This window comes from Lygodium microphyllum, chromosome 14 (genome assembly GCF_053477565.2).
Source record: "Lygodium microphyllum isolate KBCC chromosome 14, Lygodium_microphyllum_v1.1.10, whole genome shotgun sequence".
Taxonomy (NCBI): Eukaryota; Viridiplantae; Streptophyta; class Polypodiopsida; order Schizaeales; family Lygodiaceae; genus Lygodium; species Lygodium microphyllum.
The window spans coordinates 23226414-23247582 of NC_141148.1; the positions used below are offsets into that span (position 1 = coordinate 23226414).

Here is a 21169-nt window from a genome sequence, read left to right on the forward strand (position 1 = left end):
GCTGTAGCGCTTTGTTCAGCGGCTGTGTTATCTAGCAGCTGCTTTGTCAGGAGCTCGCTTAGCGTGAGATCTCCTTCTAGCGCTCTCTCGCTCTTTGACTGATTCCTACTCGCTAAGGCTAGCACTCTTTGGATCTCTCGTATTTCTAAGCTTTGGTGTAAGTTCCTAGTTTGCTGATCCTGGTCGTATGGCGCTAGGCCTTGTAGAGCTCTGCGGGCCAGTTTTCTTTCCTCCTCTAGGTCTGCCATGATGACCTCGATTGGTCTGCCTCGGTGTTCTAGCCGGGTTTGAGCGTTGTATTTGTACACTAACTATTGGATAACCTTAGGAAAGTCTCCTAGGTTAGCTTCTCGTCGCTTCTACGGCTTGAGCTGCCTTCTTCCATGTCTAGGATTTCCTGTTCTGCTAAGTTGTCGATCAAGTTGATAAGGCCGGGCAGATCCACTTCCGCGGTATTGTCTATCTTTGTTGCGTTCAGGTTTTTGGCCATGTTCTTCACTTGGTCCTACCTTTGGGGATTCTACATCCCTTCTATGTCTTTGGGTCTTCTCTTACTGGTTGGTTTCTTCTAGTTCTTAAGTCCAGGTGTGTTCCTTGTTACTTACAATCAGTCCTCATACCCTCACTCTGTGCGTGGGTGTGCGTGTATGCTCTTCTCTTTGCACTGTGCGAAATGAGGCTTTTAGCTTTCCTTAGTTGACCTTCGAGTGATGGAAATCAGAGTGAGTGAAAAAACAAAGTGCGTGTAGCTCCGGTGCTCTTGTCTACGGGTTGGCATGACAGGGTCGTGTGTGTGGTTCCTAACAGTTCCCTCCAGCTTCTAGGTTTTTTTGCTGCGCTATCTCATTTGGCTCGGTTTGGGGTCTTGCAATCAGCCCACAACACTGAACACCCTTTCAGACCGTTCGACCACAATCCCTAGGTTTGTAATTGTGTGTGAGGCGATCGGTGGGTTCTTTCAGCGCGGGTTACGCTTCTCGTTAGCCGGGGTTCATCAAATTCCCAAGTTTTTCTTCTCAGGTTGCGTTCGATTTACTAGTGTCTGATTTTGGGGATCGGACAGGTTCGGGTCGTATTGTCATAATTGGACAGGTGTGTGTCCAATCAGACAGCTAGAGTTGGTCCGATTGTGGCGGCCCAATTTCTGTGCCTCTGATTCTGGGAGTCCGATCCTAGGAATCGGATGTCTGATGAGACAATGTCCGATCTTAGAGCATTCGATTTTGAATGGTTCGATTGGGGTATGCCCGATTGGACAAGGTTATTGGTCCCATTCTGTGGTCCAATCGTCGCGATCGGATGGGTTGTGTTTCTGATTGGAGTTGGTTTGATCGGCCGATTGGACGGGTCCAAGTCTGAGTGGTCCGATTATGGGTTGTCTGATTTTCAAAATCAGACAGGGTGTCTGATCAGACGAGGTGGGTTTGTTCGAGTGTCCGATTCTGGGAATCAGACGGTTCGCTTGGTCCGATTCTGGGAATCGGGCACTGTAGGAGGCGTCTGATTCCACCGACTGAAACGTGTGTCGATCACTTATTTGCCAAAAATCTAAATATAGATGTTGCTAGTAGCTACCAAAACTTCTAGGAATCAAGGAGGAGTGTAAGTCAAGGGCATTCCATACCTGAATCTCACTGAAAGTCCTGATATGCTCCGATCGATTTGATGTAGACCTGGACTTGCAAGCTCCCTCTCTCTCTCTCTCTCTCTCTCTCTCTCTCTTTCATAAAGCTAGAATTGTAAATGAGGTTTTCCCTTGTCACCCAAGACGTTAAGCTCTCACTCGCATGCGCCTTAGCCTTCCCAATCACTCGACCTTCGACTCCGAGACATCTAAGCACTCTTTTGTTTTCATTTTCCCCTGTTATTGCCCTGTTCAGGATTGTTTTACAGCAGTGAACTTCAAGCTTTCCTCTTTGATTTCCTCTGATTTCTCCTACCTATCCTACTCTAAATGCAACAAAAATCAAAAGCAAGGTACTGAATGGATTTCTCCTACTCCAATCATAAAAAAACCAAAAATACTTACGTGTAGCACGGATTAAAACCCAAAACTTTCTATCTATCTCAAGCTCTGGTTCAAGGATGAAACCCTTACTTCGATGCTCGATTTGAAGCGCGCAAGGGCTCAAGCTTAAATCCGTTGGTCTCGGCAATGGAACCAAAATGTAGAAGTGAGCGCAAGCTCAACTGCCAAGACCCACGGACCGCTTATTGTTCAAGCGTTTCAAGCGAGCACTAATGGCTACCTCTCACATAGCCGACACGCCATCCCTCTTTACGAGTGTAGTGAGCTTACCTTGATGCCCGATAGAGTTGCTTCCTCTCTCAAACACTCGGATAGCTCCACGATTCTTGATGCAAGCTTAAGCATCCTCAAACCTCCATCTCCAAGCTCCATCCTCCATAGCTGTGCGCGAGACGCGAGAAGAGAAGAGAAGAAGAAGAAGAGAGATGGAGGAGGGCTTCACCTCCAAGATCCCTCACCCTCATACACTCCCTTACTCACTTACTCGCAAGCAAGAAGAGAAGAGAAGAAGAAGAAAAGAGAGAGAGTCCACTTTGCCACACACGAAAGAATCCGCTCTCATTCAACTTTTGAACTTTATATACAAAGCTCTAAATCCCATTTGGGTGGTCATCCCCTTTTTACATGGCCGGCCATAGTCTAGGCCATTTTTTCCATTGTTCTCCTATCTTCCTAGCTTTCTTCCTACCGCCCATCTACATTTACAATTTGCATAGGTCAGAGCCGACGCTCTTAAAATAAATCATAGTGTGCCTTGCGCTCTTTTACAAAAGTATTGACTTGCACTTTTTCTTGAGTGCCTCTCCTTGATTAAGGACTTTTTCACACTTTTTGTGTTTCCTGATTTTTCTTGGCATGCCTTCGTTCTCCATTCCGCTTTTGCCTTGGCTTTGTCTTTTACTTTAGATTTTCTAGATTTTCCACCTTGTTCGTTTGAGGGTTAATAAAAAACTACACCTGATCACATCCTCTCCTTGGAGATCTTTTGAGCTTGGGCACCTAGGGAGACTTGCATATCATTTATCTGATGTATCCTAAAAAGAATCAATCCTTACTAGTTAACCTCATTTTTAGGGGTCTTCTTCCAGGTGAGTAGTGTTGGTAAAAGCTATTGCCATCGATGTTATGGTCCATTGCACCTACATTTGGAGTAACTTGCCGGTGTGGTATCCATTGGGCTTTTGAGGAGATCAGGGCCAGAGATTTAGGGGGATGAGCTTTGATATTAGATTTGCACCTTCCATCATCAAAGCTTGGAATTTTTTTTGTCTAGCCTTAACCATTTAGCTTTGACCACAGTTGAAGAGAAGGTGAGTTGACCTTTGCTCTTCAACCATCACTTGAGATTAGAGCCTGCCTGCATCCTTGGATAGAAGACCTCTTTCTTGAGGGAGATTGTCCACATCGCTTGCCTTTTTAGTGGGAGGGTGGCTTGCTTTTCAGGATTTATCACACAGGAGACTCAAAGATAGAGACTGAAGAGCCTTAGAGGTGCTAAAGCTACAGTAGAGGTCGTGATAGAGGGAGTTTCTCTGAAGTGGAGGACTGATACAGACATCTCAAATACGAATAGGTCTCTTTGCCCTAGCAGACATCCTGGTGGGAGTGACTGCAATTGGCAGAGATGGGGTTTTACTTTCATGGTGGAGGATGATGATAGACTTCAAAGAGAGGCCTTGGATGTGTGCAGAGTTTTACAGATTGCTCTCAGCAGAGGATCATGGTAGTGGCACAATGCGATAGTAAATAGTACATTGAGACAGACCCAATTTCTTACTTGATGGAGGGATGGAGACACTGCGCCTACCCAGAAGAGACCCCTACAGAGATTTTAGTGGGACATGGGAGAGTAGTTGTGAAGAGACTCAAAACCATGCAATGCAGTCTTTTTTGGCTACAACACCAAGTTGGGGAGGAGGATATAGATGAGCAAGACCAGAGTAGAGTCAATAACCATTAAACATTGGCATAGACAAGGTATCTCACTATCTTTTGTGATCGAATTTTTGAGGAGAGAAGATGATAGCTTTAGGGCCAAGAATATCTTCTTCTTGTGGTATGAAGCTTATAGGAGTTTGGCACTTTGTACTTGGCATGGTTATGGAAGGCTTTTGTAGCATGTGTGAGATGTGGAGAGATAGAGAGGATCTAGTGGCATTGTTAGTGGGATTCATACTTGGCACGGTTATGGCAAGGCTTGCGTAGCATGTGCAAGATGTGGACAGAGAGAGAGGGGACCTAGCAGCATTGCCAATGGGATCGTCCCATACATTAGTAGGTTTGGAGGAGAGCCTTTAGGATGGTCTTTCATTGCACCAACTATGGTAACTACTTGTGGGGTAGTAGCTTGGGTCATGGCAATATGTGCATTTGGGATTGTTAGGGGGAGCTGATTGCTAGCATCCTTGGTTCATTTGTACTATAAGGTGTAGTCATGCCATTGATCTCTACGATTTGTGTTAGCAGTGTACATATCTTGGGTGATAGAGCTCATAGTGTGAGTGCATTTCACTTTTGAGTTAGAGCCATTTTGGCTGGCTGATTGGTATTCTTGGTGGCTCATGATGTTGGCTGATTGGTCATTTATTGATGTATTATTTTTGCCTATTTATAGGCAATCTATACCACATTTGCATATGGATGAGGCTCAAATACCATGCCACCACCACCCTCACACTCCCTCTCTAGCATTGAAGAGTTGTGAGGGATAATACCACCAATAGGGCTAGAAAGTTGTAGAGGTCGAGTCGGCCTTTGCCACGTGGCTAGAGTCAAAGTTGGAATCCAAGGTAATGCCTTGTTGGAAGAGTCCTTATCCTTCTTCTTCTTTGTCTTCTCCAAAGCAGAAAAAGCATGTTCATTGTATCTCATCAATTTCTATTTTGGTTTCCATTAGAGCCCCAAAAAGGCTTTATTTGTATCATTTTTTCTTTATCATTTCTCCATCACACCTTCAACCTCAGTCCTCTTCCACTTGTAAAGAAATGTTTGACTACAGAATACAAACTCAATTGCACGACAAATGCATAGATTGATAAAGAAACACAGTTAGGGTTAGGCTAACACAAAGATAATGAACAGAGAAGATGAAAAAAATCTGAATAATGAAATAAATACAATGTGCAATGTAGAAAACAGACTATACAAAATGAATACTAAACCTCAAATTCCCATGTCTTAGGGACTGGGGCAAAGAGTATGAGCAAAAGCACGTGTTGTACTCTGATAGATCCCGAAATGCAGCATGCAGCCTCTGAAAATGTTTGGCAGCAACAAACCCAGCTCTGTGATGGCCAGATCAGTGATGACAGATGGGTACAATATAGGATAGCAAAACACAGCCTGATGATGGCTTGGCAGCTGGACAACAGGGTGCAGCTGCGAAATGCAGGGTTAGCAGGTGAGGTGTCACACTTGGCGGCAGTTTGGAGCAGCAAACGCAGTGAAAACTGCAACGTGGCAGAGCTGATGAAAGGTTGAATGGTCTCCGCATCAGCAGACAGCAGTCGCCAACACTTGGGAAGGGCTGGACAGCAGGCGCCAAAAATATTTAACAATGGATAGTAACTCAAATTGAGATATCCTCCATGCAGGGTGTGGATAGTAGAATTTGACACTTGTAATTTGCAAAAACAAGATTGAGGCCAAGTGATGGGCAGCCCGTCTATTTCTAGATGGCTGGGTCCTCCCAAATCAGGGTTTAGCTTAGCATGTGTATTGACTATTGTTCCTTGAATAAGATTACCATTAAGAACGGTTTTCCCATTCCAAGGATAGGCGATATCCTTGACTAAGTTCAAAGGACTTGCAATTATCAGTGGGATAGATCTGAAGAGTGGGTATCATCAGATACACATTGGAAGAGATGTGCACATGATGGTCTTTAGGACAACCTTTGGCTTGTATAAGATTTTATTGACGTTGTTTGAGCTTATCCATGCTCCTCCGACATTCAATTGGATGATGAATAGGATACTTTGTCAGCATAGATCCTTTGTGGGAACATACTTTGATGGCATTATTGTTTATTCAAAGAATGAGATGGAGCGAAGCATTTGCCTAAAGTCTTTCAGGAATTACTGAAGCCTTGGTTAGTCATTAATGACAAGAAGAGCAAGTTCTTCATGTAGGAGATTCACTTCTTGGGGCGCGCAATTTTTAAAGATGTTGTAAGAATGAACCTAGCTAAAGTGGAGGTTGTTTGTAGTAGCCTGATTTGTGGATTTGGACTATGTTCCTATTACAGGATGTTTGTCCACCACTTTGGAGAATTGCTCCGCCTCTTCATACTTTACAAAAGAAGGGGGTGCATTTCAAACGGTCTCTAAAAAAAATTGTAGCCTTCAATCAGTTGAAGAAAAAGCTTACTTCAGATCTGGTTTTGAATCTTGTCCTGTTAAATATGACCCCCCACAAAATCCGAATCTCCAGCTGCAGGGTTTAGAATGTGACATCTACTACAGCCACAGTGAAGTGTTTTGCTTTACATAACACAGATCACCTCCATAGTAGTGTTGAGTCTACAAATTGCTAGACAGGCTTAGTAAGTTGTAATTTGTGGCAGATTTTCTCCTCCTCCTTTGACAGTAGACAGTTACTTTTGTATATCTCTATGGCAACTTCCTTTAGTTGAACAAATTTTGCTCATTTGCAAGATACTTTTGCAACTGCTTGATGCAAAGGATACATAGTTCAAGACCAAGACGATCCTAATTTCCATCTTTATGTTTCTTGTTAAAACCAATTAAAAAAGGACAAGTACTAATGCACATCTTGTTCATTAGTTTTTTTTTTTGGCCACAGTATTGGAGGGATAGGCTGCTACGAGCCAAGGCTTTGGGGTTGAACACAATACAAACCTATATCCCTTGGAACATGCATGAACCACGAGAAGGAGAGTTTTATTTTGAAGGCATGGCAGATTTGGAATCATTCTTGCAGCTCGCTCAGAACTTGGACTTGCTGGTTATGCTCCGCATTGGTCCTTACATATGTGCAGGTTGCTCTTTTATGCCTTCTCATTGTTTTAGAACTTACTGACCAGATCTTCTGTATGTCTGTGTCTTTCCTCCCTCTCAGAGTCATTAACTAACAAGAGCTTTGACTTTTTAGTCATTGATATAATTGTGAAAAGATTTTCAGTTTGTAAGGACTTGCCTGACAAGCAGCAAGGTATAGGAACTGCAAACATACTATCAAGAGAGGAAAGCAAATAGCACAATAAAAGACCCTGCTTACCAAGTGGATGCTCTGAACAAGGGATGCCTATTTAATGTTTTGTACAAAGAACTTGCCCGGCAAGCTATAGGAACTGCAAACATACTATCAAGAGAGGAAAGCAAATAGCACAATAAAAGACCCTGCTTACCAAGTGGATGCTCTGAACAAGGGATGCCTATTTAATGCTTTGTACATTAGGAGAGACATGCCACAGAATTGGCTGGAATTGCCATGTTGATAGAACTTACTAGAGAGTATTGATCACCTTTTAACAGCTTAAGTGAAAAGTTTTCCAGATTTGCCACATAATCAGTGTAGTAGTGATCTCTAATCCTGGAGGACTTTCCTGGTTGCATATTTAATTATTGCCAAATGATCTGGGTTGTGTATAAGCTCAATATAATGGCCATGATGGAGAAATTACATACCTTTAATACCTGGAAGTGAAGTCAAGCAAGCTGCTGGCCATGCAATTACACATGGATGTTAGAACCAAGAGATATCAAGATGTTAACCAGAAATTCTACCACATTTTTTTTCTCGTCAACAACTATTGTTCATGAACGTTTGAAGTCATTGATAAAGGAACATTTGTTTAGATGTTATAAATGGAAAGAAATGGATGTACGTAGAATAACTAGCTGATTTCACTTCAACTAACATATAAGAAAAGTATTCAGTATCATAGTGACAACTAACATATAAGAATGTATCGATTAGTTCTTTAAAGTGCAAGACATATATCTGCTAGTCTTTGAAAGAACCCATGGAACCAGGTAGTTCTTATGGTTCACAATACCAATATCCAATCCAAAACAAGAAATCGCTTGTGTTATTGATTGTCTTGAACAATGAGAAGAGTAACCCTATTATGTACGTTTGTGGTTCTAGTCATTACGTGCTTGTTTGCCATTAAGTCTGCACCATGTGTCACAACATTGCTAGCATAAGCAAGTCATGAGCTTAAATTGTCATGTATTCAACTGCCTTTTCTTTTCCCATGAAAAGAATATTTTATCAAAGACATAATTATCAGTAAGGTATCTACATCGTACAAAATCTCAAAAATAAGAAATGGAAAATTACCATGGGTTAAGAGCTCCCTAGCTATCTTCCGCAGTATGCATAGTACAAGGCTAGTGAAATAACCAATCTGTAGGTGGTTGTGTCAGACCACGAGAGTTTTTTCTAAGTGGATAAAAAGGGCGAGACCCTAAGTATATAGGAAAGCCTTTCCTGCTTATGCACTCTGAGTTGGGGGGGGGGGTGTGAATAAACTCTGTCCATATCCTTGCCAGTTGTTGTTTCCATTGCATGCCACTATCTCTGAAAGACCAAATTGAGTGCAGCTGTCCATACTACCTGAGTGAAACCGGCCTTTGGAAATAATTTGAAGGGAAGTGAATGTAAACTGAGTTGCACACATGAAATAAATGAGGAAATAAACAAAAGACTCATTGAAGGAGAGCTAGAATGCTCTTGCACAGTAAATGACACATGATAGGTCGCAAAGGTTGGCGCCCCTTAGGTATTTCTTTATCATTACTCAAAGCTTGCACTAATCACAAGTGACCTACTATCATAAGTCAACACTTTCTCAATAACAGTGATTCCCGTGTGTCTTGCCCTTGGATCAGCCTAGACTTGACTCTAGCATGTCCTTAGTTGCTCTCACCAACCTTGACAAAATGCGTGACAAATCTATTCATTCACACTCTAGGTATTAACACATATGAGTACATGTTGCCCTGAATCCAATTGATTGGCAAAAGTGACATTGATGGTGCAAACTTGGTTCCACATTGTTGTTCATGGTGCAAACAATGTATAATACATGCAAGTCTCGGTTCCAAACTGATTTGAATTGCTAGATAAAGCCTCAGCAAACCAACATTCAATTCATGTCCGAAACCAAAGGGAGATTACTTTGATCCATACTATATGCATTTCATTATGTTGTGCCCATAAGTTTCTCATCCATTTTTTGCGACAAAAGAGCTAGAATCTAACTTTTATATGCTTCAGGTTGTATTTTCAACGATTTCTCCTAGGAAAATAATCCATAGGTGTACAATGACGTTGTTATATTCAATATTGACATCCAATTAATTGTGTAGTGTGAAACCGGCCTTCCTTCTCGGAGACTGGTAATACCTAATCAAGCACTTAATTACAACAATTAATTGAAGAGCATAAATTGAAATGCACACTTTATATTAACAATCTTGGATATTGGATACTCTGTTGGTCCCAGAGCTGGTGCCTGTTGTGGTATTTCTTTAACTTGAATTGCTAATGGATTGAGTATAAGTTGAGATTTTACAATTTCCTCTGCTGATCCAAAAGCCCCTTGATGTAAATTGGTCCGCAAACAATTTGGGCCAATTGGGGATTTTCACCCAGGACTTGCACTAATGGAACTACCAATTGGCTAAATGCTGCTCCAATTCACAATGAATGAGCTAGCATCTGAAATCCTTGAATATTCCTTGAATTTCAGGTGTAGATTTTAGTGTTTGATGCCCTTGGCTGATGGCATGGGTCCCAAGGTGGTTGGTAAACCCTGATTTTTGCAGAAACTTAGGATTTATAGAATAAAATGTTGTGCTGTCCATCAAATTTGGCTGTGATCTTCTCCAAATGGATGAGAAACATTGAGCACAAGCTGGAGAAGGTGAGAGAATGCTGAGAGGAGAGAGCAATTTGAGATTCTTTGCACGAAAATGCTAGCATCTGCTTGTTGCTTTGTTCATACTGCATTAAATGCAGTCACTTGCTACCCTGAAGGCCCAAAATGCTGTCACCAGCTCTTGGGAAGAGTTCTCCTACTATCACCTACCTCTTGTAGGCTCCAATCAAGTGGCTGTTGCCTGTTGCAATGGTTGATTTCTGCACAGGAAAATGGACCAACAAGTGCTCCTTCCTCTCTCTTTGGCTGAAAAATGTCTTGACTACTCTCCACCAACTCCGAAAACGTTTTTTCTCAGTTGCATGGGTGTTTTTGCCAAGTGGCAGCCTTCTAATTCAATTTTCCAGCAAATTTCAGCCGTTGAATTAATTTTCAAAGTTAATAAATTTTGAAAATTAATTTTAGCCCTTCTAACCTTGCCAAAAATTAAATGTGCCCATCCATAAATAAATTGGCTAGGCCATTTGCAACTTGGAGGGGTCCCCAACCTCAGTTGATCCTTAGATTGAGATTGATTACTTAATTAATACTAGTCCCTAGTGTCACCACAAGCAGTTAATGATCAAATAATTGTCCACAAATAGTTAATGGTCAAATAATTGTCCTAGGGTCAACATTGACACCAACTGACAACCAAAATCCAACTAACATAACTTGTCACAACTTTTGCCTTTGACATCTACCGACTCCTTGGGGTCCTTGGTCATCAACCATGAAATAATTGCCATGTGCATCACATGTGCCTAGCAACGTTGCACATTTAATTATTAAATAATTAAATGTTACTAGCAAGATTAAAGCATCTCAAAAATTTCACGTCCTTGTGATAGACTTGCATTTTCTTCTTCTGAATGTGCATACTGAGAGGTATATCAGTGCTTGATTCCATCTCTCTAAACGATGACATCTTGCTATAACTTCTTAGCTGAGCACAAAAATCAACACTAGCATAGAGCTTTGGCTTGTAATCAAGTGCCTTGGTGCATCGAATCAAAGGATTGAGAGGTATCTTAGCAATGGAACCATGAAACCAGCCTCCCTTCTTAGAGAGGGTGGTAATACTTGATTAAGCACTTAATCACAACAATTAATTAAGGAGCATAAATTGAAATGCACACTTTACCTTAACTATCTTGGACATTGGACACCCTGTTGGCCCTAAAATTGGCGCCCTTTGTAGTATTTCTTTAACTTGAATTGCTAATGGATTGAGATCCAGCTGAGATCTCACAATCTCCTTTGCTGATCCGAAAGCCCCTTGCTATACAACTGATCAACAAGCAATTTGGGCCAGTTGCCCCTTGATTTTCACCTAAGACTTGCACTAATGGAACCACCAATTGGCCAAATGATGCCCCAATTCACAATGGATGAGCTAGCTTTTGAAATCCTTGAATATTCATTGAATTTCAAGTGTGCATTTTAGTGTATGATATCCTTGACTGATGGCATGATTCTCAAGGTGGCCTGCTAAATTGTAATCTTTGCAAAAATTTGGGGTTTACAATAGAAATTCTCTTGCTGTCCACTAAATCTGGCTATGATTTTCTCAAAATGATTGAGAAACATTGAGAATTTATTGAGCACAAGTTGAAGAAGGTGAGAGAATGCTAAGATTCTTCGCGAGAAAATGCTAGAATCTGCTTGTTGCCCTATTCAAACTACATTAAATGCAGTTGCTTGCTGCCTTGAAGGCCCAAAATGCTATTACCAGCCCTTGGGAAGAGTTCTCTTGCTATCGCCTACCTCCTATAGGCTCCAAATAGTTGTCACCTACTGCAATAGTTGATTTTTGTATAGAAAAATGGATCAACCAACAATTGCTTCTTCCCCTCTCTTTGACTGAAAAATGTACTGAATGCTCTCCACTAGCTCCAAAAACGTTTTTTCTTAGTTGTATGGGTATTTTTGCCAAGTAGTAGCCTTCTAATCCCATTTTCTAGCAATTTTCAGCCATTATATTAATTAATTCTAAAATTTAATTTAGCTCTTTTGACCTTGCGAAAAATTAAATATGTCCATCCACAAATAAAATGGCTAAGCCATTTGCAACCTAGAGGGGTCCCCAACCTCAGTTGACCCTTAGACTAGCATTAATTAATTAACTAGTACTACTTCCTAATGTCACTATTGACACTTAATGGTCAAATAATTGTCGCAGGGTCGAAACCGACACCAATTGACAACCAAAACCTAGCTGTCATAACTTATCACAACTTTTGTCTTTGACATCGCATTGATTTCTTGGGATCCTTGGCCATCAACCATGAAATAACTGCCACATGTATCACATGTGCCTAACACGATTACACATTTGATTATTAAATTAATTAAATGTCACTAGCAAGTTTAAAGCATCTAAAAAATTTTATATCCTTGTGGTAGAGTGCTAAAAAATGTAATTGAATACTTTAGCTTACCAAACTTGAAACCCATGTGTAGATTTGATCTATAGGGTTGTGTCCACACACTATTCGATTCAACAAATAAAATCAATGATAGAAAGAAGGTGAGAACTAGAGTACTCTTGCACAATAGATGACACTAGATTGGCCCTCAAGGTGAGCTTCCCTTACGGTACTCTTTCTGGTAATGATTCCTTGTGTGCCTAGCTTGTCAATGGCAAATTTGCTCTAACTGCTATGTCCTCAGTGTGAAGATATGCTTGGGTTTATATAGAGAAAACACAAAATGTATGAACACGGTTAAAACATAATAACTCAGATGGTAACACAATAAACACAAATTCTAAATGCAAAACACAAAACACAAAAACAAAAACAAAAACAGAGAAGAAAGAGTTTCTAAGTGAATGAATCAATGCTATAAATTAATGAGAATGCTGAAGGGAAAAGCTTTCCAATAGCTGGCGGCTTTTGTGGGAGCTGCTTGAGCGAGATGTCAATGTGTATCGTCCACCAGAGATGGATCCCAAGTGTAGTACCAATCGGAGTAGAGTGTTAAAAATACAAAAACAACCTACTATAGATGCAAATGCAAATTAGTTCTTGATGCTAGAAATGGAAGAGTCGTAGGCTGAAAACCAAATTGTAGCGTCTTTGGGGCTCAAACTGGTAAACATAGCAATGTAACCACTCAAAGATGATGGCAATTGATCAACGGTAATTGTGGGACGTTGGGTGACAACTGTAGACCATGTAGCAACAATCGTTGGGACTAGACAACTAATGAAAGAGGGTTGATGGCCGAAACCTATAAGAGAAGGATGGGCTGAATGGTGGGCAACTTGTCTATTAATAGATGTTGAAGGATCCTTCCAAATTAGGGTTTTGCTTATGGAATATAAAAACTCTTTAGGACTGCGGACCTTGTAATAAAACTTTCAGTAACTTATATGTTTTGGGGCTGTTTTAAAGAGATAATTAGTTTGTAATATAATTTTAAATCAATATCTCCTCTTAGGCCCAAAATTGAAACCAAGAGGGGATTGGAAAATAAGCTTAAGCCCATTTTCACCCCAAGGCGTCCCATCCCAAAGCAGCTAGGGGACGAGACAAAGGATGCATATCGGTTGCCGCAAGATTGTCATGTCCGATGGTGTTTGATTAGTATCGTTTGATACTAGTATGGTACTAATTCGACTAATAAATCTTGGATCTATGTTTGATGCTATGTCCAATGAATATTTTTAAACATATAATTTAAGTCTATATGTAATGTTTGGACTTAAAACATATATTTAGAAACTTTACTCAAAAGTAAGTGCAATAGAGAGTTAAAATAAGACTCAAGACTCAAGAGTAGGAAGAAAGACATCACGATCAGCAAGGGCATTGACATCCATAAATAGAGAGGACTTCAAGAATGTGGGATACAAGAGTGCTGTGAACCAATGGATGGGTCGCTTCATCCACTCCCATCTCTTTGTCATAAAAAAGAAAATATCATCTCTTTTTAGCGTGGTGTTCAAGATGTCACTATAAAGTTATAAGAGAGAAATTTAGAGGGAGAGAGTATATCATTCTTGGATGGTAGAAAGAGAGAAAGCAAGACAAGGTGAATTCTAAAAAGTAAAAAAACTTTGAATCACGATTGAAAAGAAAAAGAGATTTGTAATGCCCCCATTACTTAGTTTATTTTAATAAACAATGTGCGTATATGTCACGAGGATGTGAAAATTTGATGCTTTGCTTATGTGTAATTGACATTTGATTAAAGGATTAATCAAATGTGCAATTAAAAGATGCACATGTGTTGCACATGTGAGGTGCAAGCTACTTTTTCACAGTTGAAGGTCGAAGGACCCTATGAAAAGGATGGGTGTCAAGGCAAAAGTTGTAATAAGTTACACTTGTTAGATTCTAGGTGAATTTTGGTGTCAGTTTGCCCCTAGGACCATTAATTGGCCATTAAGTGTCAGTGGTGACACTAGGTACTAGGCATTAATTATTGGATTAATGCTTGTCCAAGGGTCAATTAATGCATGGGACCACTTTGGGTTGGAAATGGCCTAGCCAATTAATTTTTGGATGGGCAAGGTCAATTTTCTGGGCATGGATTAAGGGCTGAATTAATTAATTCTGAAAATTAATTAAATGACTAGAAATTGCTCAAAATGGATTATGAAAGCTGCCACTTGGCAAAACTTTCCCATGCAAGTGGGGGAAATATTAAATAGGGCTGAAGGGAGAGGGAAATCTCGTTTTTTTTTGGAGTTGTTGGAAAGAGGTATTGGACTGTTGCTGCCAGCTTTTGGGGCCAATTCCCAGCCATTGGAGACCATTGTGGTGATGGAGATTGCATATTCTCGACCTTGGGAAGCTAGCAATTGCTTCTGATGCACTTTCTCTTGAAGATCATAGTCTCCGTTGCTCCTATTGTTGTTAGTGCATGCGTTTGGGGTTGGTACTGCAGGGCAGCAACTAATTTTGATAAGTTCTTCGCGACGAATCTCAAAATTTTCTCTCTTTACAGCATTCTCTCATCTCCTTTAGTCTATGCTTAGCCATTCTCAGCAATTCTCAACCATTTGGAAAAGATTTCAGCCATTTTTGGTGGGCCGATCTGTAATTTCTGCAGTAAACCCTAATTTACAGCAGAAATTAGGGTTTAGCAGCCACCTTGGGATCCGTGCCAGAGATTGAAGGCTCAAGGGACTGAAATCAGCAGCCAATAATTGAAGATTATCAAGGGATTTCAGGAGCCAGCCTATCCCAAATTGATTTGGGGCAGCATTTGGCCAGCCGAGGGTCAAATTGGAGAATAAGTCCTGGGTGAATCAAGGGGCAAATGACCCAAAAGGTTTGCTGGTCATTTATGACAGCAAGAGCAATTGGTTAGTAGGAGGAGATTGAAGAATCTCGAGTTGTACTCCTTCCAATTGAATGAAAGCTAAAGAAATACCGCAAGGGGTGCCAATTTTGGGGCCAACAAGGTGTCTACTGTCCAAGAATGTTATGGTAAAGTGTGTATTTCATTTTATGTGCATTTATTTATTTTCTAATTAACTCTTAAATCAAGTTATCACCACCCATTCCAAGAAGGAAGGCTGGTTTCATGGTTTCATTGCCGGGATAATCACTCAATCTTTTGATTTGGTGAGCCCGAGGCACCTGATTGCAAGCCAAAGCTTTGTGCTAGTGCTGATTTTTGTGCTCAGCTGAGAAATTACAGCAACCTGTCTTCATGCAGTGAGATGGAATCAAGCTGTGATGATGCCTCTCAATATGGACAGGCAAGATGCAGGGCCTCCAAGCCATCATGAGGTAGATGACCGGCAAAGTGAAGAGGAATTTGATGACTAGTTCAAGAATCGGATGAGGACAGCAGCAAATCTCTTTGCTGAATTGGCAAAGGATCCTCAATTCACCCGATTTTTGAATGCTTGGAAGAAGGACAGCAAGGGCAAGAAGAAGAAGTCAACTTCTACACCTTCGGGACAGCAAGGTGCACTGAAGGTAGTGCCAAATCCTTCACTTGAAGCTCCTAAAGAGCCCAATGAAGCTAAACAGTTGGTACCTATGGGGCAAGGAATGGAAATGCAAGGCCATTATGGAAGTGCCAATCCAATGGATTTTGGACAGTCGGGCATGCATGCTATGATGGGGCAGCCAAGATACTTTGGTGGTAGCATGATTTTTCATGCAATGGTTGGGCAAGGGCCGCATTACCTTTGAGGTGGACATCATGGCAGCTTGGAAGAAGCTTGATGCAAAGGAATGCAAGAATTTAGAGCAATACAATAAGAAGTTTTGGGATGCGTTGCTGCCCGTCACTTCTTATTTTTCAGTTCCCCTTCATAAGCAGGTGGAGAAGTATGTATGTGGTTTGCCTAAAGGAATCGAGGATTTTCGCATTTAATCCACTGTTTCAAGCATGTCTCAGCTTATAGAAATTGCTAATACAGCTGATACATTGCTGCGTGGAAAGGATGTCAGCTTTCACGACCATGATGAGGAGTTAAATGTCAAGGAAATGAAGGCTGAGAAAAATGGAAGATGTCAGAGAGGGGCTCCGTTCTTGGAAGGTAGAGTGGTCGTTGCCTTGGTTGTGAGCCTTGGAGTGATGCCCGCCCGATGACGCGACACACGGTGCTCACCGTATCTTTATCTCCACGCTACGTTCCAAAAACGGAGCCTGTCTCTGACATCATCGATGATGTCATAAAAAACGCTAAAAGCAAGCCCACCTCTCCCTTTTCCTCTCCCCCTCCCGAGTACTATATAAACAGGGATAGAGCGTTACGTTAAAATAACAACCCATATAGAAGTCTCTGTGCTGTTGATGCGACGAAGCTCTGCTGCAATTAGCCGACCTCTCTCTGTCCACACCTACATGGAAGCATTGCTCAAATCCATCAAGCTTTTTCCATGGCTCCCAAGAGACGTCGAGATGCACCGAATCCATTCAACCCGAAGGACCGGTTATTCCACAACAAACTGAGGTTGCGGTCATAAATCATAATCATCATGATGGCTGGCCGAACAGAGACAATCAGGTTTAGTACATAAGAAAATGATTACTTTTAAGCTATTAACTCTACAACCTTTTAATTTTTCTAATTTATGTTATTGCTCTTTTGCATCTTACGATAAAATGAGAGATAAGTTAGTAATGTTAGAAAAGCCCATAGGATAAGTCTGTTATATAGATTACCACTAGTTAGAACGTACTTAAACTTACAAAAACATGTAAATATTATCAATTGCTTTTTAGGAAAGGACATGGGAATTGATGAGAGGAACAGATTCTATGCATCGCATACATTGACAAATGTGTTAAAAATGTTTTATGGTTAAGTCTGCTTTTGGATTTATGAATGATGAATTATGTCTCTTATGATCCCGTGCTTGAAACAACTGGACGAGTTATGGATTGTGGTGGTTCAGGACATTGGGATCCCCAGTGCTTCCTAACACTCTGCGGAGTGTGGAACAACTCACTTGTGGGTGGGGGGTCCTATGCTTTCGAGAGAGGTAGGTGTTTTTGGTTTTTGATTACTCGAGCACTTGAGATGGCAAAGGGCCGAGTGATAAGTGCCTTTGCTATGTATGATGGCTCCTGAGACTCAAGGAAGCTTAGAGGAGCTCTAACCCAGTGAATTCTGTGTTGACCGTGGACAGAGTGCAATCACATATAGCCCAATTCTGTGAGATTGGAAGGCTCTATCCTAGGTTGGACAATGTATTTTTGTGAAAAGAGAGTTTTCTACCACTCTGTGGAGTGATGGTTCTGCTTATTATGAAATAAAGTAATTGATTTTCGAATTGTTTGTTATGTGCTAAAGATTGAGTTTAACGAACCTAGTTTAATTGAGTAATAAAAGTAAGCTGTTTTTTATACGTCCAAACAACGTGGTAGTATGCTTTGCTAATTAGAAAACTAAAGCAAACCCAATCGAGGACAGTGGAAGACTTCAATCGTGATGATTGAACGTCTATGGTTGGGTTGACTTGGTAAGTCGGGTAACTTTTCAACATTAGATAGAGTTGATTAAATAGTGACCCTCCTAATATCGGTAGGATTAGTTACAAGGTTTAATACCGTTTTAGCGAGCCGGAGCTAAGATTTTATCTTATGGATAGGGGGATCGAGTTACACTCCCCCTTGTCTCTTACTCTCTTTGAACCAAGTGCGGTGTTAACCTTACTTCTGTCTTTGATTGATTACAAAGTGGTCTTGCTTAGGTGGGCATTAGATTTTTGTTAGGGGTGACTTGTCTACGCTTTCCCTGTGAAGTAGAACTAAGATTCCCATGTTTAACTAAGTCCTAGGTTTCCCATGGGGAGATTGGATGGTGATGCGCATGGATATGAATTTCGGTCAACTAGTAAGAGGACTCCTTTGGGTGCGTTGGAGGAGGCACCTCTCACGTGGTATCAGAGCCTAGGTTTCAAAAGAGCTTTTAGTGTAAGGTTAAGTAGTCAATGTATAAAAAGAATTAGTAAAATAACCACACTTGTTTGAAGAAAACTATTATTGATTATCTTGCACTAGCATACATATTGTGCCTACAGGAACTTAATGATGAGGAAGCTACACATTTGCAGGATATTTTTCCCATCATTTCCCATCATATATCAAGTAGCCTTAGGATCGAATAATTTCCTATACTGCAAGGCTATATTTGAGATAATGGAAATGATCTTTATTTCTCCAATTGTATTGCAACCTTATCCTAACTCATGGTACATGAGAGATTTTTGGCCAAGGAATGGGTCACATATGGGGATATATTTTGGGCGTAACATCCTTCTTCATTACGAACTATGGAAGATTCGATGGGTTGAATAACTAAGGATAGTTAAGATATATCTTTTGTTCAGTGCCTTTGTTGAATGGTTATTAGATATTGGGAATGAGCCTATACCTAAAACCTTGTGGGTATATCGGGAAGTGCTACAAATAGTACCACCTGAGAGAGTTATTGTAGTGCCAAGAAGGTCTTATTTTGACATGGGATGTTTTGGTTATCCCCAAGAGCCACCATATTATGTTGTTTGCCATGCACATGAGAATCCACCAAGATATGAGAGTATAGATCTTGATACTTTTCATGAGGAAAGAATCCATGAGATGGTGTATTGGTAGATCATAGTATGATCAATATATCTTTGTAAATACTTTTCATAAATATAAAGTCTCGTTATTATTTTTGAAAATCGTGAGTTATGAGCTTATGATGATAGTTGAGTTACTTTGACAGGTTAATGATGAAGTACACTTTATGCGATTGATTTTTGAGATCATGTATTCCATTGTTTGCCAATCAAATATGTTGGAATTAAGAGAGCGTAATGGCTATCTTAGAGAAAACTCGTCTATGGAGTTGTTTAAGCTTATGAAGGGGCTACAATTGGAGCCCAACTTGGGGACGAAACGACCCTTACTCGTCTATGGAGTTCTTTAAGCTTACGAAGGGGCTACAATTGGAGCCCAACCTGGGGACGAAACGACCCTTACTTTTACTTAGACTCAACTTTGTACGAAGATGTGAAAGTCCATCTCAAGTGGTTGAAATGGCTTGAAGAACTAAAACTAGTTCAATGTTTCTTATTTGAAGGGCAGAGGGTCAATGCTATAGTGACAATTAATGGGGAGACAACGACCTTACATCGTTGGGTGTATGAACAAGTCACTCTTGACCGTATAGTATTCCACGGGAGACATGGCCGAAATGGCTACTATGTCAGACGATACCCTTCTTTACCCTTAATTTATAGAGCCTTAGAGACAGATAAGAAACCCCCTTACTTTGTAAATGTACCATTATACGAAGTCCATGACTAATCTCCATTGTATTTTTTCTTTTGATAAATAAAGATTAGCTTATTTTCTAAAGTTGACTAAGAGAGAGTAGGTACTTTAACTCTTGGAAAATCAAATCTAACATTCAGCTTGTGTGGTAATGTGAGTCGCCAACTAGTGCGAATTGATGGAATATACAAGGACTCCAAAAGAAGAAGTTTCTTCTCAAGCAGACACCACCACCTAGGTTTAGCGGTGAAGGACCTAAGGTGGAGCAAGATGCAGAAGCTTGGATTGAGGCTATGGACGACTATCTTCTAGCCACTGAAACTACTACTGCAAATTAGTCCATGACTGCTCGTCTTCGTCTTACTGGCGAAGGTAAGCTTTGGTGGAAACAATTTTGCCGAGATAAGGTGTAACAGAAGCTTCCCAAACTTGGGAGCAGATCAAAGAAGCTGTGAAAGGACGTTATCTTACCCCATCTTTTGAATCAATCAAGATGAATGAATTCTACAACTTACGACAATTAAACCTAACCTTGGAAGGATACTATTCTAAGTTTGTGAATCTACGCAAATATGCACCCCCAATGACATCGTCTCAGCATGTTGATTGTCAGCTTTTTAGCCTCACCAAAATATATGCAAATATGTAGATTACAACATGACCCTTTTAAAGGCATGCCAATACCCAAACCGTGGTGTCGACATGGCCAATGCCAGAGGGAATGGTAGAGTAAATGCAATCACCCAAGGACCAAATGGGATTGGCAATAGACAATGTTACTAGTGTGGAAGGACTGGGTGGACACCTAAGGGCAAATTGTCCTAACCGTCCTCAAAATCCTAATCCAAACTAGGTTGGTGAAAGAGGCGGAGGGAATGACAGCAACAACGCATGCCGTGGACATGGAAGAGCAACTGGTGCTCGGGTAAATACCATGATTGAAAAGCGCGAGGAATGCACATTAGGCGAAGAAATTGAAAGAGAATCCATTCATGCTGTCATGGAAAGGAAAGGAGCGGACCGCCAATATTTAGTAATTCAATCCCCAACATCTACTTACAAGGGTACGTTGTTTATAATCTTGATTGATTGCGGTAGCACTCATTCCTTTCTTGCACCCAAAACAGTTAAAAGATTATACCTAGAATCCAGGGGGACAAGGAAAACAATAGTAGAATTGGCTAGCGGGAAGGAAATCACCTCCACTGAAACTGTAGGGAAACTTCAATTTGAGTTAGACAACCATACAACTAAAGCAGAATTCCGAATCCTACCACTAGGATACTACGATTGCATTCTGGGAATGGGTTGGCTCAAGAAGAACAAAGCCTAGATTCTATGTGTTGAAGAGGAAATAATCTTTCAAGACTTGGAAGGAGAAACTGCAAAGGCATATGGGAAAGCTGGAAGAGTCCAGCTAACCAAGGCAAGCCGACTCAAGAAAGGATTGAAGAAAGATCAACCAATCTACATGATCCGGTTGAATAAGGTCGAAGAGACTAATGAAAGCACTC

The 21169-nt window shown here is 40.8% G+C and overlaps 1 protein-coding gene across 4 annotated transcripts in view; it reads left to right on the forward strand.

Annotated features, from left to right (window-relative positions):
• BGAL17 (beta-galactosidase 17) overlaps nt 1-21169 on the forward strand; it is a 274438-nt gene that overhangs the window by 43352 nt on the left and 209917 nt on the right. For all 4 annotated transcript variants that reach the window (XM_087692543.1, XM_087692541.1, XM_087692542.1 and 1 more), the window contains exon 3: nt 6833-7028. In XM_087692543.1, the coding sequence (XP_087548669.1) occupies nt 6833-7028 (196 nt within the window). The remainder of the gene's footprint in view (nt 1-6832; nt 7029-21169) is intronic.